This window comes from Sander vitreus, chromosome 20, assembly GCF_031162955.1.
Source record: "Sander vitreus isolate 19-12246 chromosome 20, sanVit1, whole genome shotgun sequence".
In the NCBI taxonomy this organism is placed as follows: Eukaryota; Metazoa; Chordata; class Actinopteri; order Perciformes; family Percidae; genus Sander; species Sander vitreus.
This window is the reverse complement of record NC_135874.1, coordinates 17,531,701-17,555,187: the sequence shown is the minus strand read 5'-3', so window position 1 is coordinate 17,555,187 and position 23,487 is coordinate 17,531,701. Positions and strand designations below refer to the sequence as shown.

At 41.9% G+C, this 23,487-nt stretch overlaps 1 protein-coding gene across 1 annotated transcript in view; it reads left to right on the top strand.

Moving 5' to 3' along the window:
• Positions 1-23,487, top strand: part of LOC144535601 (ryanodine receptor 3) — a 115,306-nt gene that overhangs the window by 8,259 nt on the left and 83,560 nt on the right. The window contains 8 exon segments of the mRNA XM_078278139.1: positions 5,072-5,128; positions 10,551-10,670; positions 15,626-15,730; positions 16,365-16,385; positions 21,608-21,622; positions 22,184-22,258; positions 22,376-22,454; positions 22,729-22,841. Coding sequence (XP_078134265.1) covers positions 5,072-5,128; positions 10,551-10,670; positions 15,626-15,730; positions 16,365-16,385; positions 21,608-21,622; positions 22,184-22,258; positions 22,376-22,454; positions 22,729-22,841 — 585 coding nt within the window.

Below are 23,487 nucleotides of genomic sequence, written 5' to 3'. Positions count from 1 at the left end.
GATATCACCCTCTTTATTGGATCTTGTTGCTGCAGAGTCAACGATGTGTGTTATAAAAAAATGCAATATCCAGCCCTGCCAGCAAGCAGGGTTGAATAATCATGGGGGTTGCATGAACACCGACGCACACATGAATGCCAGCACATACTTAACCCACATTACCCTCATCAGTTCCCAACATATTTTGAGAGTATTTTCTGCTAACATGGCACATGGCAGGTACTGTAGCTTAGGTCTGTGTCTAGCCCTGCAGGTGAGGGAATGCATAGAGATAGTAGAGCATTTATGTTGCTCAGGGTGATGTGTCCCTAAATTTGGTCAAACGATTTCAGCATTCTCTCTTTCTATCTGCCTTCTATTTTCCTATGTGATCCGTTTCTCTGAGTCTCAGCTGTGCATCAGCTTTGACACCGGAACTCTTCACCTGGGCATCGTCACCGGTCCCCAAACAAATAGAGTTTGACACAGCGGTGTCTCAGCTGTAGTTCAATATCAGCTCTCCTTTGTGCAAGCATGTGGATGAGTGCTCTTAAGAATTAGGCTCAGGTCAGGCCTTAAAGGACAATGCATATTTTTATCCCGGAGAAGCTGACACAGCGATCACTGTTAGTGCATACTTTATATAGGGACCAAGTGTAATACTGTTACACTGTCCAGGTCTCTGCCGAACAGGGTAAAAAACATATCTGTTTGAATATAAAGATGTGTCTTTCTTGGCAAGAGCTAATTGTTGAGGGCAATGTTCCCTTTAGAGCTTTGGAATTGTAGGATTTATAGGGTGATTGGATCACATCTCCATTACCCAGCATGGCCTAAATGTGACCATGCTTGCACTTGCTGAGTCTGTTTTAAATGAATAGTTTAGCATTATAAGAAAGGTGCTTATCTGCTTTTTTGGCAAGCGTTAGATGAGAAGATCAGAACTACTCTGTATGTTTTAATATGAAGTTGGAGCTAGCAGACGGTTAGCTTACATGCATTGTAACACAAAGACTTATGTATTAACATTTTATATCTCATTTGCTGAGACCCCAGGAACTCACGGGCCAGACTAAGGAATAGCTCCAGCACATAACCTCCTGCATATTTATACATTCTTCTTCTATTTTCACGCTTTGGGTTTTTGTATGGATTAAACAAACAAGTTGTAATGGTTTAATTAGTGAGCTTTAGAGGTAATTTGTATTACCTTTGGACAGAGCCAGGTTCGTTGTTTCCCCCTGCTTTGAGAAATAAGCTTTGCAGTTTAGCTTAGCATAAATACTTGAACTGGGGGGAACAGCTAGCCTGGGTCTTTCCATAAATAAAGCTAGCACCTCTAAAGCTGACTAATTAACACGTTTGTTTTATTTGTACAAAATCTGAGTCTCGCTAGTTGCCTTTGCAAAGAAACCCCAACTGCAAGTTGTGTGTGCTTTTTCTTTATTTATTTTTTTTTAAGAAAATTTTTTGGGCATTTTAGGCCTTTATTTCTATAGGACAGCTTAGACTTGAAAGGGGAGAGAGAGGGGGAATGAGATGCAGCAAAGGGCCGCAGGTCGGAGTCGAACCTGTGGCCGCTGCGTCGAGTAGTAAACCTCTATATATGGGCGCCCTCTCTACCAGGTGAGCTACCCCGGCACCCAAGTTGTGTTTTTTTAAACTTACTCTTTTTTTTTTTTTTTTTTAAACTTTTTTGTACAAATGAAACCAGGCTAGCTGTGTCCTCTGTTTCTCCTTTATGTTAGGCCAAGAAACCGTCAGCTTCATATTTAATGTACAGACATAAGATTGGTGTTGGTTGTCTCATCTGACGCTCAGCAAGAAAGCAAAAACCGGTTAGCGTATTTCCCAAAATGTCGACTATTTCTTTAACACATTGGCAGACAGATATTGTAGACATTGAACTTCTGTAGTTTGATTTATCCTACAGCAAATGACATGCCATAATTTCCTTGTGGATTGGGCACAGGCTGTGGCATCACTGCAATCACTGTTCCACTTTCTTGACCTGAAAGCAAGGTGTAATTTCCATTTCCACACCTCTTCGGCCTCTCTCTAGCGTCACACAGTTGAAATTGTGAGTCAGGCTTAGCTTCCTGGACCCAGGATGATTACAAATGCCAACATGACATCATGACTTCGCGTAAACATACAGGTTACTTTCCTAAAGCCAAGTGATGTGTTATCTGTACGCATTTTGAGCTATCCGCGTGTATGTCTGCGCTGTATACAGCGGACGGCAGTCTGCAACGTCACAGCGTAAACATACACACTTTCTAAAGCCATGTGGCGTGTTATCGCAAGGCTACGTGTTATCTGGAGGCTACGGTTGGGTTTAGGAAATGTCACACGCGGGTTGGGTTTAGGAAAAAAAGAGCCGGTTGGAATTAGGAAAAGAAGAACGGGGTTGGGTTTAGGAAAAGAAGGAACATGGAAAGGAAACATCACACACGGGACACAATCCCCTCCTGGGTGAAGGTCCTGTGTTTACGCGGATTTTTGGCCTTTCATACTACTCGCTACGGCGTCAAATCACACGCAATCGCAAGGTAATGTAAGTCAATGGAGGCCGAACAGCTTTGATAAACATGCTAAAAAGCGAGTATGCGTCTTGATAACACGCCAATAATGGCATACGAATTGGCGTGTCATACATACGCCACTTCATGAGATCAGTCTGCAAATGCACATGTTAGTGCTGCTCTCCCTTTGGACCTCCAAAAAGGCTCTTTTCTTAAAATACAACACATTGCTTGTCAGAAAGTAGAAGCAGCCAATTTTCACTTCGCTGTGTTCTGCCACAAAAAGTCTCAATTCCCTTGGTAACTAAAGCTACTTTGTGGAGAGGAAGCAGAGGGAGTGAGAAGTTTGTTCCTAAGCCCCGACTATAGCGCTGTCACATATTGCCCCCCAATGCCATCATGTAGTCAAGCGAGGTAAAGTGAAATACTAGCCCAATCTCCTTCCATAGTCGTTGCATTGTCTCATGTCAAAGCACTTAAAACATCACAGAGATGTTCCATTGCCATGTTTTTCCTTTTTGTCTGTTCAATAGTATAGACAGTGTAGACAGTGGAAGCCTAAAGCAAGGAAGTGATATAAAAATGCTTACTTAGCCTTTCACATTAAAGTCACCGCCGGGGAGGAGAAGAAATGCTGCAAGGTGCAATGAAACACTTTACAGCTTCCCTGCTCTGCTCCTACGGCACTGAAGCATGCAGACAGGCTAAATGCCTCTAGACCTGGGAGGGGTTTGATCTGCCTGCAGGGCTCACCTAGTAGTCTCCTCACATGACCTGTAGCAGCCCTCATTTTAATGGAATAATACTTTAACTTTTACGTAATGTCTACGCTCTAATATACTGTTAGAGTGCTGAGCTAACAGCAGCTACACACATTCTGTGCCATTTAAGATGTAGCCATTTTTCACTCTGAGCTATTTGGCTCACAGTGATCGCCATATCCGTCCAATCTCCGAGATGGATTGCCTCTATCCATATGGTTGCTGCTGTTTACAGCTGTATAGAGTGAGTGTATGGTGATTGTGTAATTAAATTGCCTACAGTGATTAGACAGTCCAGGTCTGAAGCGCAATATGCGCCAGATGACACACACACACACACACACACACACATATACATACCTGAGAGGATCAGATATGGATGGGACTATTGAACCACCGTAGATTAGATTATTTTGCAGTGCCTTGGTGGTATTATCTTGTTTATTTATTCTTAGAAAGTCGACTTAGTGTCAACAGACCTTTCAGCCAATTACCTACCGCAAACCAAGCTGTAATCGAGAAAGAAAATAGCAGTTTAGCTACTTTTCAGAGGGCAAAAATCTTACTGTAGATAGTGGTGTAGAGAAATTAGATTGGTACAGGAACTGTTGTTGATGGGGACCTGTAACGTCCATTGAGACATTGCAAATTATATTTTATATTTTCTTTACTTGACTCGATATTTTCAGATTTTAAGTTAAGATCTACAGGTAGAGCACACTGTGTACAAATGGGAGATGTGTTGAATGATTCTCCAACCTCGTTCTGTATCCATGCCACTGCAGTCCACAATGCAGCTGCATGCATTTTGTGCCAGGGACTGACACTGTTCAATAACAAGCTGTAAAGCTGTCATCTTCAGCACCCCAAGCAAAGCCTTTAAAGGAGGCTGAAATTTTTGCGGATGTCGAGATGAATTTATAGTGTCACTCTGGCCTGTGGATTTTAATAATGTGTGTTTGTGTGAGTTCCTTGTGCTCTCTGTAGTTCTGTTTGACTTTCGTTCTCTCTCTCTCTCTCTCTCTCTCTCTCTCTCTCTCTCTCTCTTTCTCTTTATTGGGCTGTCTGTGCTTTGGGGGCAGCATGTCCAGCAGTGTGCCTCAAGATGAGCATTGGTGCTCCCATTTACACAGCAACACTCACTCATGAGAACAAAGCTTCACTCCTCGACTACCTTTTTTTTCTCTTGCTCTTTCCATTTCTGCTGGTGTCGCACCACAGTGTAAGAGAGCATTAAGCTGCAAGTCTATGAATACTTCAACAGTAAGCCAGCAGAAAGCATGTGTAATATCCACCAGAATATTCTAGAACAAACATTTCTTGTCAGTGCTTCTTCTGATACTGGAGGACCAATAAGATGGTCTAATAATATTTGTCATACAAATAGTTTTGGTGCTAAGAAAGTGACTTGATTTGATCCTCATTAACAACTACAGTATGAGGGACCAGCTATTTATAAATTATTAGTAAGTTTGTGCGTAATGTCCTTCTTACTTTAAGTTCTTAGTAACTTTTTTAGTGGTTTTCTAAGGTTGTACCATTAAAATGTAAGAAATGTCTCCGCTAGTGAAGACGTCAGTAATGTGTAAATTAGCTGCTAAGAAACATCTGTAGCACCGTCTAATCAAATGCTATCAACTAAACAGGAAGTCACTTTAGCACTACAAGCAGTAGCATAACTGCCAAAAATAAATTTAGAGGGCCATATTATATATTAAATTTAATTGCCAATCCTTTATGAATGCAGGTATTACTGTGCACTACAAAGGAGTACAGTCCAACATAATCTACCATCCGACATTATAGGATCATTATACTATAGAGAAAGATGGCAAGAAAGAAATAAGGTATGCACCTCACACTGTATGTAATTACTCTTACGAATTAATTATTTACTCTTAAAGTGACAAATACACTCTTAAAGTGACAAATGTTTGTTTTTTTAAAGATTATTTTTTTGTGCATTTTAGGTTTTTATTTCTTTAGGACAGCTTAGACTGGAAAGGGGAGAATGGGAGGGAATGACATGCAGCAAAGGGCTGCAGGTCGTAGTCGAACCCGCAACCGCTGGAGTAAACCTCTATATATGGGCGCCCGCTCTACCAGGTGAACTAACCAGGCGCAAGTGACAAATGACCTGGTCCTAAATCCTTTTGGATTCTAATGATTCAGAGGTAGTTGTACTGTAACGTTACATCATATTTAACATTTACACCTAACATGACCAGGAGGCATGAACAGGTTAGGCCAATAATTCAATAGTGCACCATTATAGACTGCGGTCCTTTCCTCTCCTATTACTGCTGTGAATAGCCTTCTAATAGGCCTGGGAAACACCTGGTCTTTTTCTGCTCCTACTCTGTCTGTGTGTGGGTATGAGAGAAAGACAAGGCAGGAGTGAAAGCTTGTAGGGGGTGCAACCACTGCCCAGCTGTATTTTGTTCTGCAGTGCCCGACCAGCTGTATCAATCTGTCCAGAACAAAGTCACGGTGTGTGAGCCAGCCTGTGTACAGTGTTGACTGGCAGCAAGCCCCTGGTGAGAATAGAGACTTATTAGCCAGTACACTGTATAAGTCACACAGGGACAAAGGCAAGTGGAGGCAAGTGCTGTGTTCTGCTGTGTGTATGTGTGGTGCATTGGCTTTGCTTGCAGGAGATTTTTCATTGCCAATCTACTTGCCTTTCTTTTTTTCCACTCCTCTCGCCTGTGCTGCCATACCCTTCAACCTTCTCCCAAGGGCTGCTCGGTGCCACCCTAGGATCAGTTTGCTGATGAATATTTGGCACAGGATCAAGCTGAAGAAGACAGAACAAATCTGACCTCAAAGAGCGAGGCAGGGAGCAGTCTGGATTTTATCACCACAAGCCTTTACTTTGATGGGGCATACTTAGCAATGGCAATTTCTTCTTTACGGAAGGTGTAATTGTCTTGTCTTATTGTCTTATTTATATTTACAAACCATTTCGCACCAATTTATTTTTGTAAGACTCGGGCATGCCAACAGACGATTGGTAGTTTCAGTTGACGCAATTTTTGCAATTCAGCTTTATGTGCAAGCTTTATTTACCACTTTTTCAGGAAGTGACAGAACATGTTGTTGACATGGGTGCATAGCTTGTGGCTCTTTCGGGTGTTAAGGCATCTGAGAGGCTGAAATCCGTTTAGAATGGATTTAAACAGGAGACACATTAATAATGCCACTGCTTGTCATGTTGTTCCTGTCTTGTGGCTGTGGTAACACTGTAACCCCCAAAGTCCTTATTATGCAGTGTTTATTTTCTCTGCAGCATTGATACTTTAAACTTGAGTTAGAATATCTCACATGAAAGAAGATGAGCGATGGTGATGTCATGGATGCTTCGTGTAACATAGTGCAAGCAGTGGTAATACAAGCCTTATGGGAGGCATTGGAGCAACACACGAAATACCGGAGCAATTTAACTGCCATCACACCCAAAAACGGGAAGAATCTTATTTTCTTCTCTTACTCCAGCTTGTGTGTGTAAGACATTTTGTGACTTCAGCTTTACAGTAGTTATTGTAGCCCCTCCAGGATGTACTTGAGAATACATTGCCAAAGCCCTGACTGCAGCTCTGCGCAGTACACAATAAGTTGGTAAGAGTCTCTCTACATTGAGCTGATGGCATGCACTGCACTACCTGCTGAAATGCTGTAGACATCTATTGGGCTTAGATACTCCAGACTTCTCCTGAGAGTGTTTTGGTTCAGACTGCTTCTACTTATTCCAGTACTTGAGAGGAAGCCTTCAACAGAATAATTTACACTCCACTAACCCTGGACTTCTCATCTTTGCTGTCTGGAAGGCTGGAATCAAAAATGCATATGTACATAAAAACCAAGCTGGGGAGAAAAGGGAGGCAGAGAAAAAGAGATGCTCTTTAAATAATTGCACACTTCTAAGGGGCCTAATGCCAGGATTATTTTTTTCATGAGCCATAACAACCCATTACATTCCTCTAAACTCTGTAATCACTCTTTACGATCATCAATAATGATAATTTATTTAGAAGCCGTATTGTCAGTTCATAAGTCCATGCCAGGAGCACTACAAGGTCAGACCGTTAGGGCAGCACTGGCAGGTTTACACCCACAACACTTTTGTGTTTTACAGGAGTCTTTCATCTCAGCCCAAAATCATTGCTTGATTGACTTACTGCAGCGTTGTTGAGGAAACCTTTGGTATGACTACCTGTCGCTATGCAGAAATCTCCATCAATGTCATTATTCCCCTGTGCAATGCACCAAGAGAGTGTGATTGGTTGAAACCAAGAAAACAAGCCAGGTTGTCATCACGGCCCGCTCATTGATATGCTCCAGTGCTACTCACACAATTCTCATAGGAGTTTTATGCTATTGTTGTTGGTGGTGCATACACAACACACAAATTTACACAGAACAAAGGAATAAAAATGAGAGAGTACAGTATGAGAGCGGGAGTATTATAATAGAGTGAAATTCAATCTCAATGTGCCCTTGGAGACTGCTCACTTCGTGAGCGATTGTTTACTTGAATCTTAAAAGCGCTGAAGCCCTGACATCACATTTGGGATGGCCGTTGTTCCACTAGCTTCTGCACTTCAATGCAATCGCATTGAGAGTATTTTTTTAGCCACGCTAGCTGTGTAGATGACTTGTTATCACTTTGGTGATCCCCTGAATTGTCCTTTATTATTACAAAATTCATGGTGATGATGTAAATTAGGTTTCCTTCCCTCTGACAGAACCCGGACGTTCCAGTATCTCTTTGGCTGTCTATACAACACTCTGATTCTGCTTGACCTTTCTCATTGTTGCTATAGATATATTTGCATACAGTCAGCTAAAAGGAGTAGAAACACCTAAAGTCTGAGGTTTTATTCCGATTTTGTAAACTAACCCATCTCCAAATTGAGGAGAGTATCTTCTCTCCTTCCAGTCTGATCACTTTGAGCTTCAATTTATGAATGGTTGATAGCAGTGAGTGCTCCTTCCTCCTCTGTAGCAGCCAGATGTAAGAGGGGTTGGTGACGGAAGGAGGAAGAGACCCAGAGAAAGAGAGACAATGGTGTGTGTGTGTGTGTGTGGGCACTCAGACAGGCAGGAATGCGATACGTGGATCAATACCCTTCTTATATTGCCCAAATCAACCCTATGCTCACTCCCTCAACAGGGAGAACAATTGCATGTTTCAACCCAGCCAAGTGTTGATTAACTGTAGAGGGCTATTCATTTCAATCTGCATCTGAGTTGAATAACATTTTCATATTGAGCCAAGACTGGCAGCATTATCCGAAGACTTTCCCATAACAGTCCCATGAATGGCTCAATCAATTCCAGCAGGTCAGTATTATCGCATTTATATCTGCTTCCTACTGTACATACACAATGTATGGACCCCATACTGTAAATAGGATTATGACATTGCAGGCTGTTTTTTTGATAATGATATTCATGAAGATATGATTAAGTACTGAAAATACTTTATTATTAATTGTATTATTTATTCACTTTCCAGTCCATTTTTTTTTTGCAAGGGAGTGCCTCCACATTAGAGCTGGAGTTGGGTCAAAATCTGTTTCCCCATCAGTGTTTCCCTTTATTTGAGCCCAACCTTATCCCTAATGCTGGGTTCCTGTCTTATGGAATGAACGACTCATGATGTAAATACATCAGCAAGTTACTAATCACTAGTCATTAATATTATAAGACAAACTTTGTATCACATTAAAAATAATTGTGGTATTATGATGAAGGACACCCTTTTCTTCGCTCACAATGTTCTTTGCATTAGAATCTCTCTCTGGATCAACAAAAACGTGTCATGCGTGAATTTTGAGGGCCCTGAGGTTTGTCATATTGATTTTCATGCACACAAATGTTTAAAACAAAGCTGTACACACACATGCACTCAGACACGTAGATACTGGTAATATTTCTCTCTCTCTCTCTCTCTTTCGTGCATCATGCTACACTATAACAGAGTGCTTTACTGTTACTACTACTACTGCTGCACTCTGCTCTCAGCAAAATCCCCCTTACATTACATTAAATAATGCAGCTGGCCATTGTGCAGAAGCTGCTCCCCGCTTCCCCATCCCATAGCAGCCCATATCAGCAGATTTCCGCTTGCTCTGCTATTATGAAGAGTAACTATGTCCAACTCAGCGTTCACAGGGCCAGTACTTTAAACGTAATCAAGCCATTTACACAACAGCAGCATCAGATGTTTGTTTTCAGCTGTTCTCCCAAAAGAATGCATATTGGGGGGTTTAGTTAGTTTCTTGTGACACTGTATTTGGCTTTGCTGTGCTCACATTTTGGACTCCAACAAGACATTTCTTAGATACATATATATAGAAGTATAACAAATATAGACATTCATTCTCAAATATATGCACACATAATTCGTATGCAGCATCAAAGCCACGCAATGCCTCTTTTCCATAAATAATGAATTAATTCACTTGGACATTATATTCTTTTTAAACATGTAACGCTCCAATCAATTGCCTCATTTGTACCATATAAACAGAGTAAACGGCCTATAGGAGATGGGACTCAAAGGTATCAATTATGGATGGTCTCTGTTTGATCATCACATTTAGACGGGAAATCCCTCCAATTAGCCGGGCGGAGACCGAGGAAAAAAAGGATAACTTGTGAGAAGGTTGGAAAATATACAGTATTTGTATTAGAATTAACTCTTTGTGGTGCATTTCACTGTTTGGTTTAAAAGTTTAAGCAAAGTATGGTATGCTACCTGAAAATTACATGTGAGTTTATTGATCCTCGTGTAAAAATTCCAAAAAGGAAACTTGTCAAAACTCAATGTCAGACTTATTAGAAATGCACTGCTTGTTTTAAAATAGTTAATTCCCAAGATTTCTAGATTTTAAAAAAATAATTACAAATTAGGCATTAAATTATACAAGTTATTGTTTGTGGTTGTACATATTATTTGTCTTATTTTGAAAGTACCTCATTAAACAAACACAAAAAGCAATAGTGACACCGCTATAAGGACCACACAGGGGTTCCAGTATAAAGACTATATTTTTGAGAGTTGTGTTATTGCGTCCAACAGTCTCCTGTTGTTTCTCCACCACTGTGGAGGGAAATGACCAGAGACAAAACACTTTTAAGGCCTTTAGTAGCACAAGAGTCTCCCCTGAAATTATGTGCATGTGTGTGGGTGAAGTGGGGTTCTCTCGGGACATGACGCACACACTCGCGGCGTCTGCATGCACAGACACACTGACTAAAGTCTGTTTTCTCTTGACAGGATGATGAAGTGGTGCTCCAGTGCGTGGCCTGCATCCAGAAGGAGAATCGCAAGTTCTGCCTGGCTGCTGAGGGGCTGGGCAATCGGCTGTGTTACCTGGAGCCCACATCTGAGGCGAAGGTAGGCACACTGTTGCACGGTTTGATTCCTTCTGATCTGAAAAATATTCAGTGGATACATGTTATTGTGTGTTGGATGTCTCTGCTGAGCTCCTTGATCAAAAAACATCTACTTCATTTGATAGTTTTTCTCTGCAGTTATATAATCAACTTTATATTTTCACGCACACATGCACATTCAGAATATAATCAACAAATGTTACATGAAGCAGTTATTTGAACCGGATGAAAGGATGCGTTCACGCAGGGTGAGAGCTCCATGGAAACCAATCCATATAGTTAATCCTTGTTTAGGTCCAGCAAAGATTCAGTGAAGCCAAGCGGAGACGCACAGAAAGGCAGCTCAGCACACCATCAAAGCTGGAGCAACAGCTCACAGCCACCACAGTCTTCTTGATGAGCTTTTCTTCCGAGGGTTAAGGAACGACATGGCATCTCAGTGGGCCCGCCGTTGGATGATAATTCCCAGAAATGACGCCACTGGACGTGTTTGATGGATTGTTTCGTAAACACTGCTGTCATTTGCTCTTATTGCCTACAGCTTTATTGCAGCTGAGCAGTAGCTGTAGATGCTGATGCATTCGATGGTTTGTGCGACTAAGTGCAAAGTTTTAATTATGACAGTTGAGGTAGATTTAATTGTTTGCCTTTGTAATCAGCAGGTTGCCACCTTATTGCACTTTTGTGCAACAAACAAAGAAATGAAAATTATGAAGCGCATCCTGAACCTTTTTTTTTTTTTCTCAACGTGACAGTGATCAAGCTAGTAGGCAGAAATATCGGAATGATTGGCTGTTGGAGAGCACCGTACCAATCCCAAGACACTTTCACCTTTCTCCGGCCCTTGTTGCTCTGCTGCTTATTCAATTCAATTTTATTTTTAGTATCAAATCACTATACTGATAGAGTAGGTTTAGACCACACTCTATAATTTACAAAGACCCAACAATTTCAGTAATTCTTATCTAGCATTATTGTTTTCCCATAGCAAAGCCTGTTGACAGCAGGCCTAATGGGCTTTTCCCCCATTGATAGTCTTTTAATCATAATCTGTTAGTATTGTCTGAGATTCATTTCGCTCAAGCTATGACACCAGGCATATACAGTGTGCAAATGTGTCAGAGACACACAGATGCTTTTCAGGGAAAGGAGGCTAAAATAAGAAGGAATAAAAGACCCATGTACTCGTGGCATTTAGTATCTTCTCTCCTTTCAACAGCCCCCTCCTGCCCTCCAACAGCTCTCATAAATAGGATGTGTGTGTATGTTGGTGAGGGTATTGTGCGCAGAGAGAGCTGAAGCTTTCACCCCATATTGGATGGTAATTACACCTGACAGGTGTGATGGATATTCTCTCTATCTTGCACTTTGTCTTCATGGCCTGTGTTTTTTTTATGAAAAGGCATCACCCCACCTTTGACGAAGAGGTGAAAAAACCCAGATGGCAATTTGGAAGCGGAATCAGATGCCTCGTCCTTGGTGAACTAGTCTAGTAATGGGGCACAGAACCAGCACCGCAGGATGAGGTTGATTTAGAGTGTGCACAGTTTAAATGGCAACATCAATCAGCCTGTAAGAAGCTAGTTGATTGTGATATACGACCAGCAGCTCTTGCCTGTCAGTGACTCAATATTACGACCACTGGAGGGTAGATGCCCACATACCATAATGGCAGTGATGCTGTGTCTTTGTTGTGTGTACAGTGTGTGAATCAAGCCGGACTTCATCATATACGCCAACTGACTGATTATTTGCAAATCCTCTGTTTTAGCTCCTTGCTTCAATTAACAGTTTTAGCAGCTCCACCAATTAAGCTGAAAAGGAATGACAGAGTATGAGATCACCTCCTCAGGGCAATCAGCTTTGCCCTTTCTGACTCTCTCTGTGGAGACAGGAATAAAGAGGCCATCTATCCCTGCCCACAATCTAGCTGCGCTCTTTCCCTCATTACACTATTGGTCATAAACCAAATGTCCGGGCATGTCCAAGCTGCTGTAAAACTGTCTCCCTGCTCTTCCTGGTAAGAGGACATCCTGACAGGGATGGACACTCATCACCACCTCCAGCTCTTCTAGATCTTCATTTAACTGCCTTGCTTTCTCCAGGTAGTCCCCTCCCCACCTACTGTTACAGTCCTGCGCCTGGAGAGAGCAAAGGTCAGCTGTTAGTCACCAAGAGAGATAAGGGCGGGGCTGGATTGCTTTCCGCCAAACTCTTTATTATGATTTTTCTACAGTGACAGTGCTAGAGGGAAGGCTGGTCAGTGTTGAGACATCCCCAACCCAAACGGCATGCTGAAAATGTGTTATATTGCATACAGTTTGTACAGGTGTTGTATATTTAAGTGTAAATAGTTTGACATTTTGGGAAATACACTTATTCGCTTTCTTGTTGAGCGTTTGATGCCACTCTCATCTCTACATTAAATATGAAGTTGAATATGAAGGAGACAGTTAACTCAACATAAAGAGTAGAAACAGGGGGAAACGGATAGCCTGGCTCTGTCCAAAGCAAAAAAAAACAAAAACATCTGCCTAAAAAGCATCTCCAAAGCTCACTAATTACCAAGTTGTATCTTGTTTTGTAATCTATACAAAAAGAGAAGTATATAAGTTCTTTTACGAGGGGACTATTTCTTGACCTGGCGCAGTGACCCTTTCGTCACTGTGAGGTTGCCACGCAAACAGTGGTGACTCCAGACATAACAAACAAGGTAAAACATAAAAAAATATGATGTGATAGTGAGCTTCAGAGGTGCTGGTAGGCAGTTTCTTTTGTTTTTGTTACCTTTTGTATGGAGCCTGGGGTAGCTGTTTACCCTGCTTCCAGCATTTATGCTATGCTAAGCTAACCGTCTCCTGGCTGTAGCGCAAAACAGGTTTTTACCACTTAGTACACTGACATATTATAAACAGTTTTTGCTAACTATTTATGCACTTAGCAGATACGGAGAAACATTAGGTCTCTTTGGAGTCGTGTTTCTGGCCACCTGGTGAATGCAAATCCAATATTCACTCATTTTAGCTCTGCTTTGGTGTCCGCTAACTCATGAGGGAAATAAATGCTCCTCACTAAATGTGGCCTTCTGCTGTTTGGTGCTGTGCAGGTACTATAGAGTCTGTTTTAGAGCCTGTCAATGATCTAAAAGTTGCTGTCAAGCAGTAGATGCTTGTGGCTCAGGGAAACTGCCGAGTCAGGTGATAACTCTCTGTGGGTTGATCACTTTGAGTGATACCTTTCACATATAGTCATGTCAGCCATTGTTAATATTGATTAGAGCCGCTTTAACTGACTGATGAGAGTGGTATTGAGTATCTTCTCATCAATGGATGAATTGCCCCAAATGTCAAACTGTTACTTTAAGTGCATTTATGGGAGTTTTGAGTCTTCCTCTGCATGTCTGGACGACAATAGCATGAAAATAAATTCATACCGTCTTTTAAAATAAAGCAAATTATTCAAGTTGATATCTAAATTAAGCGATTGTGGAGTGTGTCAGCCAATGAGACAATCTGGAAGCACTGTTGTTGGACTTCAACACACTGGCATAAATCAAATCAGCTCTGTTTGTTTCACTGAATCATTTGCACAGTCTCGCCTGGAGCATCTATACTTCAACATGACTTAGTTTTTAATAATCAGATTGCCATGTTTGTGCACAGTAGTGGTCATTTGCATCTTGACTGTAAATCTATTGTTACTTTACCCTGAAACTGGGTTGTGTGAAGTTTGCAAATGAGGTTAGATTTACATGAACCAGTTTGGGAGGAGTTGAGCTACTCAGTAAGGAGGCCAGGGCAGGTGTTGATCTAATTTATCTTGTAGCCTTTCCCCACAATATCTCCATCCCTGCTTCCCTCATTCTGTCAGCAATTGTCCCCTATCCTCTCCTGTCCCGGTTTGGGATGCAATTTGGTCGATCTTCTTCGTCTAGCACATGTAGTGCTCTGTCCATGACCTGGCTTATCTGAGCACAGACTTACCAGAGAGCACTTAATCTGTTTTTAAAGTACCTTTTAATGAATATCACCCACTTGATTAAGAGGAACTTGGTTCAAGTGCGGTAAAAATGCAGCAGTCAGCACAGATTTTATAAGTGGGCATCTAATCAGAATATCGCATATTATATGTGGATGTTTTCCTTATGCAGCAAACAGTTATTTACATACTAAATCAAAATCAGTATTGATGGGAGGCAGGACAAGTGGCTGTGGTAATAATTTCATTAATGCTGCTTTGGTTATGGAAGGAGCATGCTGGGCCAATGTAAAGGAGGGTGTTTTCTGAGGCAGCTGCTTTTGTAATAGTAGCCTTGACTTTTTTGGTTCACACTTTAGTTGAGAATGTGCTGTACAGTATACTACTGAACTGTAGATGGTGCTTCTTTTGCCCTGTAGTCTTTGCACAGCAAGACCATATATTCACCAGATATTTTTACGAAAACTGAGCTAAAAAGAGAATGAATATTGGACTTCCATCCGTCATGTACTGTATCTCCTGGATGTGTAAATAAGTAACTGTTAGCTAACATATTTTCATTTCAACTTAAAAGCTGTTGTGTTTCCAGCATGTTTTCACTGCCCCCCATGAGATAACAGTTTCAAAGGTTTCATCACCAAGAAATAAGTAAACTGCACACTTCTTGGACCTAAATGCCCTTTTCTTTCATCTAAATGGTAGAGGGGTAGAGATTTTTGGCACAGGTGACAACACTCGACATAAGGAATGAACTCCGTCTTCTGAGGTACAAATGTCTTCCGTAGCTCCTTTTAGCCTGAGAAGACAGTTGCATTTTTAGAGCCTGTAAAATCTGTCTCCCGCAGCTTGAAACTATTACTTGAACTAACTACTACAATGAGAACACAAGAGTGAACACTGTATGTAAAGTTAATGAAAGTGTCCTTAAAAACTGTGGTAATCATTTGTAACCTGAGATCCACTTGTCTGTTGTTGCAGTATGTTCCTCCAGACCTGTGCATCTGTACCTTTGTGCTGGAACAGTCTCTGTCAGTACGGGCCCTACAGGAGATGCTGGCTAAGAGCGGACAGAACAGTGAAGGGGTGAGTGATGGTGAACACACACACATGCTAATACACAAACACAGATAGGAAACACTCTGACAATCCATACTTCAACTCCTCATAAGCCATCAAGTCATGTACTGTATGCCACACTCTGTTTAGATGTTCAAAAGAAGAGGTTGTAAAACAGTGTATTGTAATGAATGAAGTAAGCTAAGTTGAATACTCTTAACTTGTTCAGTCACTATAAAGAGATTAATGGGCAGAATAGGCCCATTACAGTGGCCAGGGGACCTCGACTGCAGAGAGGTCCGGACCCCTATGAATATAAATAAGGATGAAGGGGATGCCCTGGCATTACTGCAGCGTGCACTTTTAGCCAATTTGATTAACTCCAAGGCTTGAAGGAAAACGGCATACTTTAGCACATACATATCTTCCTTTTTAAAATAAGCATTCTACAAGCAAAGAGAGCCAGTGACAGCAGATTTAGATTTTTTTTCAATCAATACTATGTCGCTGAATTTGTAATTAACAATTCATCATTGTAATTTCTGCACCTGATGTTGTTTTAGTCGTCTTCTTGCAAGTGTGTTTGCTTCTCTTTGTCATTGCTGTGACAGATGTGTAATTCTCCCTTTTCTGTGTATAATCTCCATCTTCCGCATGATAGACACGCGGCCCGGAGCGATGGGTATGTTCACCACTCATACCATTCCCCTCTCATCCCCAATGCATGACGCAGTAGATTAGTCACAATACACAAACGCCTACTATAATCCATCACCACTGAACATTTGTCTTTACATCAGAAATCGTTAGAAATGGTTTATAGTTTATGCTAACACCAGAGCCCATGCTTTGAAATAACTGATGATCAAATGGATTTTTTGTGTACACTGGGTGAGAAGATTGTGTCTGAGCTCCTGCCGAGCTGACAGAGACAAATAGAGGTTAGTATAGACTTCCAAATAAGGTTCCTCGCAAACATCAACTCTCACACAACTCACTTTCCATTGCCGGAGAACTAGAGCGGCACCGATGCTGGATTAGCGTCAGATTAGCATTAGTCTTGCCCTCAGGGTCATTCAGATGGATGTTCATTGCAGTATCATTTGTTTTCTATAAACCCCACCACATAGGATAAGCTCTCATTTGTCACAGTATATTTTTTACTCACTCACCCTTGGCTGTGTGATATGAGAGGATGCAAACAGCTGAGACTAAGATTTCTGTGACAGCAAATGATCACGAGTGATTTTGTAAAAAAAAATAAAATAAAAAAAAAAAGCTCTCCACACAGCTTTTGCCACATGAATCCTCAGCTGTTAAAGTGCTCATATTATGCTGTTTGGCTTTTTCCTGTTCCTTTATAGTGTTCTCCAAACTGCTCTATTGTAGTCCAGCCTTTTCTTCCATGATGAACGTGCGTCACTTTGTAACACACGTTATAATGCTCACGTAGCTGCTAGCGTGTCACGCCCTCCAACTCTGCTTCTGATTAGCTTGCAGTACTTACCTAAGTACTGCACATGTGCGACTCCCAACGAAGATGGAACAGAAGTGCGATGCCTCACTCGGTAGCTAAAACCGAGAGCTCAGCACACAGGGTGAAAAGAGGAGCTACAGCAATGTGCAGTACAACAAAAATATGGTGTTTTTTAAAAATGATGAGCCACAGCAGAGAAAAGGGGTGCTCAAAATATTAAACTCTAAATTAAAGCTCGGATGGATGGATGTTTAACTGCGAGTCCAGCCTCATCCCTCATGCATCAGCACCCTTCTTTAAGCCTTAACATAACACTTAAAGACCAACTGCATTTTTTGTTTGCCATAGCACACGTACAGTACCTGGGGTCTCATTTATAAATGTCGCGTACGCACAAAACGGGGCTGAAAATGTGCGTACGCCATGTCCACGCAAAGGTTGTGATTTAGAAAAAACAAACTTGACGGCAGAATGTGCGGTCCTCCACGCAAACTCTGACCCATGCGTACGCACATTTTGGAGAATATGGGAATTGGCGACGCAGATGGTGAGAAGGTGAACTGAAGTCAGACTGCAGAAAGAACATGTGGGAATAACGATTAGTCGTAATATTTTTTAAGTATTGATGACTCACACACATTTTTTCGCTCCATATGATCCACGTTCTCATGAAGATTAAATCCAGCAGTGTTATTTGTGCTTGTACAGAGTGATAATTGTTCCATAAACATCTTGTAAATTCCAACTCAAATCTTATATCAAAATTCGTTCTTAATATTTAATCGGTGCTGTCTCACCGTCACATTGTTCGCTACGGAGCGCAGGAGGAGGATGGCATCAAACACCCTAGCATTAGATAACAGCAGAACACAGTGTAGCCTAAATAACTAAATATCTGTCATTAATACTGTGCATATATCATCAAATGTCAAAGTCTGGAAATACAGCCGTTAAGCTCTCGCGCAATTGTTACACTTAATGTCCTCGTTATCGGTCCGAACTTTAATACTGTTTATAACAAAACCTGCATGAAGAAACGTGTGTTTGCCTATTAGACTTTCGTCTTCAAATTGTATCTCTGGGTCGGGGATAGCACTAGTTGATTCTGTGATTTTGGCAAGGTGTTAACAATCACAAATTGTTGTAAACATATAAATACTGCGGTAACCCCTGTGCGTAATGCTGCATGATGGCACTGCTGGCCCTGCAGAAGGACTACGCCAATGGAAGAATCAGGAGAGAGAGAGGCTTCAGGGACCATGATGATGACTGGCTAATATGCCGATTTAAATTCCCTAAAGCTGTGCTCTTGGATCTATGTACTGAACTGAGTCCAGTAGAGAGGGCAACGTGCCGGAACCGTGCCATCCCGGTCCAAATACAGGTCCTGGCCAGTCTGGGGGCAACGGGCTGTTTCCAGAGGGAAATGGCAGACAGCTAAGTGTTTTATGTAAATATGATATATAATCTTCAACTTTATCACTAAGGCTTGTTTGGATATAATATATAGTTCTGTTAAATCTAGGTCTGGTATATCGAAGCTGTCCCCAAGTGCCGTAATGCCTGCCGTTTTTGGACGGTATATGTAGTCAGGTTCCCCTACACTGTGCAAGAACAGGCCGAAATTATAATTCAATTTGCAGCAATTCCTGAACGTCTGAGAAGTTTTTTGCTTATTCTCCGCCAGTCGTCATGATTCGGCGTAACCAAAGAACAACTGCCAGGGTCATTAACATACTGATCAGCATTCATGACGTGCTTTACATTGACTATTTATGGTTACAAATGGGCGTGTACAGGGCGGGATAAGAGGCTGATTCACGTATGCACACTTGTGGGTAATCTGTGATTTATAAAGGGAACATCGCTTACAGATGTGCGGACTCACGGTTTTATAAATCAGAATTTCTTTTGGCGTATGCCATTTTTGGCTTTTGGGTGTACGTACACTTTTAGTAAGGATCCTATGCACAGTTTTATAAATGAGACCCCTGGTCTGTAAATCATGTCCTGATTTCTCCTTTAAGGAAAAAAATCATTAGTCAAAAGGAAGACATTTTTATTTAGTATTTTTTGGTTTCATGATGGTGCCTATTTTTGCAGTACTTTGTCGGATTACCGTTAGTCCTCTCTCTACGTGGATTTATTTGCATATACAGCCAATCAAATTGCTTTATTTTTAAACACATTTGCATAAAGTATTAGCGTCACCTTTCTATCCATCAGCAGATGGTCAGACTTACAGACAGCAGTCTGCTACACAACACAAGAGCCACAGACAAAAACCTGCATTAGCTTTCCTGCTAAAGTCTTCTTTTTATCTAATTTACAAACATGAACACACTTGTCTGCACCTTAGCTTGTTGAACGAGCGACTACACACATATTCAACAGGGAAAATATGCTTTTGTGACATCAGTTTGCTGGGCCGATAGCTAATTAGCTGCTCAGCTGCAGCACTTTGGTCCATTTTAATGCTTGTGTGATCTACTATTCAATACCAATGCTAACAACACGCTGTCTTCTCATAACTTGTTAGCTACAGCACTTGTCTCGTTCCCCGCTTTAGCTCAGCCTGCCAGCTGCTGTCAATCAAACACAGATAGCGGCTGAGAGGAAAACAAACATTTCTGATCCTGAAAAATACCTTTTTTTTCTTCTTCCTTTTGATAATAAAGAACTATTAACAATAAATGAAACAAAAATTCACAACTGCAAAAATTGAAGAAAAAATGTGATTTCAGATGGACTTTAATATTGTTGCGTTTCATACTTTCTTATTAGGCTACTTGGAAGATTAACTCATCTCAAAAATATTTTCCTTTACCTTTCTCTCATTTTGTGCCTTTGTAGTAAAGACCCCAGCGAGTTTTAGATGTCTTTGATTGTCCATTTTTATTGTGTTACTTCACTGTTTTCTCTCTACTCACATTTATCTTTTTTTGATACTTCCTTCCTATTCATCATTCTTCGCCTGAGCTGAAATGTCATTGGAGGAAGCGCCATTAAAGGGGAAATGGAGGTTGAATATGTCTCGGCTGAGGCTCTGAAATCAATATGCCTTTGAACAGATGGACTTATCAATAGACAGTGGCTAGAGAAAATCGGTACTTCAGGCTGTTTTAGCCGGAAGGCCCTGAGACACGGGGGATTGAAGAGGACCTGCAAAGACAACACACTTACAACTGGTGTACCTTTTTAGATCAGTATTCACCAGCCACTACTCTGTGTGAATTTGTTGCTCATCCAAAAAGCGCTGCCCTGTTTGATTTGGTGAAAAGGGAAAATGATGAGATCAGTCAGCCAAGCTGCCTTGACGGCATCTGGTATGCTAGTGTTTCTTTTCCAATGTCATCACTGCCACCACTTTTCTCTTCTAGCTTGGTGTTCGTTTGTGGCTGTAGTCACACCACCTTTATTGAGAGAAACCACAACACTGCCTCCACATACACACACACACATGTAATTTGCTACAGGGCTCACACACCAGGAGGCTGCTTCCTGCTAAATGTCATGCCTTTAAATTGATATGAGGATGTCACTTTTGGTCAACAGCTGGACAGGAGATCCAGTACTTGTTTCTTCTCTCATACCTCTTTGATCCAATAGTCTTCTTCTTTATGGCTCAATGAGATTAGGTTAATACAGTCTGACTCTTTACAGTTGCTCAAGGTGGATTGAATTTTTGCTGCAATGTGTCTCTACATGCAGAAGATTATTTTTCTTATGAGCCACAATTTCCCTCAGTGCACAATCGATCTGTATAACGCAGTCCCCAGCCGCGAGGTACAGAAGTGAGCAGAAGGCTTGGGTTTATTGGTTGTGGTGTTGATTGCAGCTGGATGTGCCTCGCTGCATTAAGCTCAGTACCTCAGCCAGCATATAGCAGTAGCCAGGAGCACAGAAGAAGCCTGAAAGCCAGTGCTGCAGTCTGCACGACACAACTGCATCAAATCACAGGCCGGCTATTGTCCCATGTAGCCAATCGAGGGAGATATAGGGAGAAAAAAGAGAGAGAGAATGAAATGGGAGAGAGAGGCTGTGCATGGTAGGATGCTTTCACGAAACACTGCCATAAAATTGAAAAAAATCGACTGAGCTTTGGTAGATTTTAAGTCTTGACTACATGTCATTGCAGTGGTTGGAGTTTCAGTTTAATGTGGCATAAACTTGGCTGTTTGGCATTGTTTCAGAAATGATTTCTGGATTCTGTGCCAATGGTAATACTTTATAAAATGCCAACGAATGGGAGTCAACTTTTTCTAAATCCCTCTTAAAAGAATTGACAGTTTGACAATCGTGTGCTCTCGGCACTTTAATAATGTGTACCAAAGACTTAAATAAGGCAGAGGCGGGCAGAGAAAGGCTCAGGAGAACAATAGTTATTTCTGAATAATGACACTCTTTTTTACATTAATGCTTCCTAGAGGCTCATAAGGAAGGTGAGTAACACAGGAGTTGTTTGAAGAAAATCAACAAAAACTCTTCTTTATCCCCTTTGCATCTCTACCAGTAGAGACACCATTTGTTCCCCCTCCTGCATCTTAACCCAACCTCATAAGCAGTGGAGTCATTCCCTGCTAATGTTGACATTGCACCGGAGACTGACAGTAGTTGTGCATCCTTCCCACATTCCCGTTGTCGGAGTGCTGGAAAGATGACCCCGTATCGCTCATGGATACAGGAGCCAGAGCCAGAAACACCATCTCCTGTGGCAAGTCAGATTGCATGTCTGCATTGAAGAGATGGGGTGGCAAAACCCTCCCCAAGAGATATGTGCCCCCTCCCCCCAACTTGAGGTCATCATCGCTGGCGAGAAGGTCCTCGCAGAGGGCAACATTCGGTGCCAGAGGTCGGGTGTCGATTGAAGCAGTTGGAGGGAGACCACTGGGGCTGTTCAGCTTGAGCTGACATGTAACTGTGTGTGTGTGCGTGTGTGTGTGTGTGTGTGTGTGTGTGTGTGTGTGTGTGTGTGTGCGCGTGCGCATTAATGATCTCTGTAGGCAGCGCAGAGCGGCGGACACAAGACTCTTCTGTATGGACACGCCATCCTCCTGCGGCATTCCTTCAGCTCTATGGTAAGAGATCACGCACAATCAATGTCGCCATCATCGAAATAAATTGGCAAGATCTTCTGCAGAGGAGTGTGTTTGACAGCTCTGTCCTGTGTGGTTTGATGTGTCCGTTGACCACAGTATCTGGCCTGTTTGAAGACCTCAAGATCACAGACAGATAAGCTGTCCTTCGATGTCGGTCTGCAGGAGGATTCAACAGGTAAAAGAAAAGCTCTGTACAGTTTGCTTTTATTCACCTCTTTTTCCTCTTTCATTCTTGCTGTCTCTGTCTCTCTTTGTCTGTCCCTGTCTTTGTTCCTGTTTCCCTCTGTTTGGTTCTTTCACTCTGTCTGTCTATCTCTCTCTCTGCTGTCTGCAAGCTCCCCTCTCTTCATCCCTCCCTCTCTGTATGTATGTATGTATGTATGTATGTATGTATGTATGTATGTATGTATATATATATATAATGTGTCTATGCGTGTGTATCATTGTAGGTGAGGCCTGTTGGTGGACGATCCACCCTGCCTCCAAACAGAGATCTGAAGGAGAGAAAGTGCGGATCGGTGATGACCTTATCCTCGTCAGTGTGTCCTCAGAGCGTTACCTTGTAAGTTTATTGTTTGCTATTTGATCCTTAAGCTGTAGCTACTGTGTGTGTGTGTGTGTGTGTGTGTGTGTGTGTGTGTGTGATATAGAGGTCTTAGAGCATCAACTCTTCTTCCCCTAATGTGACATTTCAGATTATCCCAATCCTGTTACCACACTCTCTCTGTAGGCTGTAACGTTAAAAGCAACACTTTTTTCCCCCCTCTGGATGACTGCAAGGCTGCTATCATTTACATTAAGCAAAAGTTGATCTGAACTGGAAATGTCTGGTTTGGTGGATTAGGATTTCTTCAGACTGCTGCCAGTGCCATTTAAAATGAGTTGTCATCCTCCCCACATCCCACCGCCATCAATAATGATTATATTCATATTGCACTGCTGAACTGACCTTTTCAGCATTAGGCTTCTTCTTTGACTATTATGCCTTCCTGCCCTCTAAGCTCCGCATCATAGCACTGTGCGATGTTAACCCTGGGAAACATGTCCCCTGTGATCCATGAAGTTGGTGACAGCAGCCAGCCTGTGTTTACCCCCCCCATGGCGGTAGGGGCACAGCCAGATGACCACTATCGCCTTACAGTCACCAATGTCAATCTGGTAGTCTGTCTCTGCTGTCACACACACAGTGGTATGTGAGGACAGCACCC